The 1,165-nt window shown below is 54.8% G+C and overlaps 1 protein-coding gene across 1 annotated transcript in view; it reads right to left on the reverse strand.

Moving 5' to 3' along the window:
- The window catches only part of LOC104510463 (cyclin-dependent kinase 12-like), an 18,041-nt gene that overhangs the window by 16,079 nt on the left and 797 nt on the right, over positions 1-1,165 (reverse strand). Inside the window, 1 exon segment of the mRNA XM_010152718.1 lies at positions 925-1,165. This exon segment is cut by the window's right edge and continues 29 nt beyond it. Coding sequence (XP_010151020.1) covers positions 925-1,165 — 241 coding nt within the window.

Genomic DNA, 1,165 nt, shown 5'->3' on the forward strand with positions numbered 1-1,165 from the left:
TCTTAATTGCCATGGAGCTACAAGCAAAGCTCCGCAGCACCCATGGTGACAACTGGAAACACGCTTCGCACAAGCTGGAAAACAAGGATCAGCATTAGACTGTGTGGAGGGAACAGGCCGAGTAACAAACAGCTGAAATAAGACACAGAATTAGCACTACCTGTAAATATTAATTGTCTTCCATAGCAAGGTTACTGACTTAAGAAAAGAGAGAACATGTAGTTAGGCCAAAATGCAGCTGGTCCCTACTCGCCCCTCCAGAACACCCCCCACATTTCAGAACAGAAGGAAGAAACTCCAGTACTGAGACACAAAAGTTTAGGCTGGAAAGATGGAGTTTACATGTGGTCAACTCTAACTCAAGGGAAGAGAAAAGACCCTTCAGTTCAGAGAGAGCAAAATATACTCAAAACAAAGCACCCTCCTGAAAAGCGGGATCAGGTTTCCACACTAGTCAAGGGATAAAGGCTTCCAGGTGAAAACATTCTCCCTGGCTGAACTTCTCACCAGGGAAGTGCATTAGATCCCACATCGGGAGCTGAACGGCTCCATCTGCGGCCGAGGCTGAGCACAACCCAACCCGGGAGTCTCGGCCCTTCCGCAGGGGCCACCTCCAGAGGTGGGTGTAATTTAATCCCAGGAGCTCATTCAGCCTTCGGCCTCTCTACCAACATGGACGCAGCCTCCTGCCAGGCTGGGAGGTGTTTTCCAAAGCGTGACCACCATTTGAAAGGGAATTGCCCACCAACCCAACCAAAGCAATTCCACACAGACCACTCCACAGCCAAATCAGGCTGTCAGTGACCTGGGTCCCACCAAGACAAGGAAGGGGGTTAACCCCTCCCCATGCCCACAGCCACCCCCACAACCCCCAGACGCTTCCCCATTCCCCCGGGCACAGAAGACGGCGCAAAGAGCACCCACCTGGCGATGGGGCTTCGGCTCACGGAGCGCTTCGTGGCGAAAGGGCTGCTGGAGCGCCGCCGGCTGTAAGGGCTCGGTGACCTCCCGCTGTACGACCCGCTGCCTCTCTCGTAGCTTGAGGAGCGTCTCCTGTTGTAGGGGCTTATGGACCTCTGCCGCCGGCTGTAAGGGCTGGGGGAGCGAGTGTTCGACTGGTAAGCCACTGGCTCCTTGTAGGGTGGGCTGATCGACTGCCGGCGCG

Source organism: Eurypyga helias, unplaced genomic scaffold (assembly GCF_000690775.1).
Source record: "Eurypyga helias isolate BGI_N326 unplaced genomic scaffold, ASM69077v1 scaffold16085, whole genome shotgun sequence".
NCBI lineage: Eukaryota > Metazoa > Chordata > Aves > Eurypygiformes > Eurypygidae > Eurypyga > Eurypyga helias.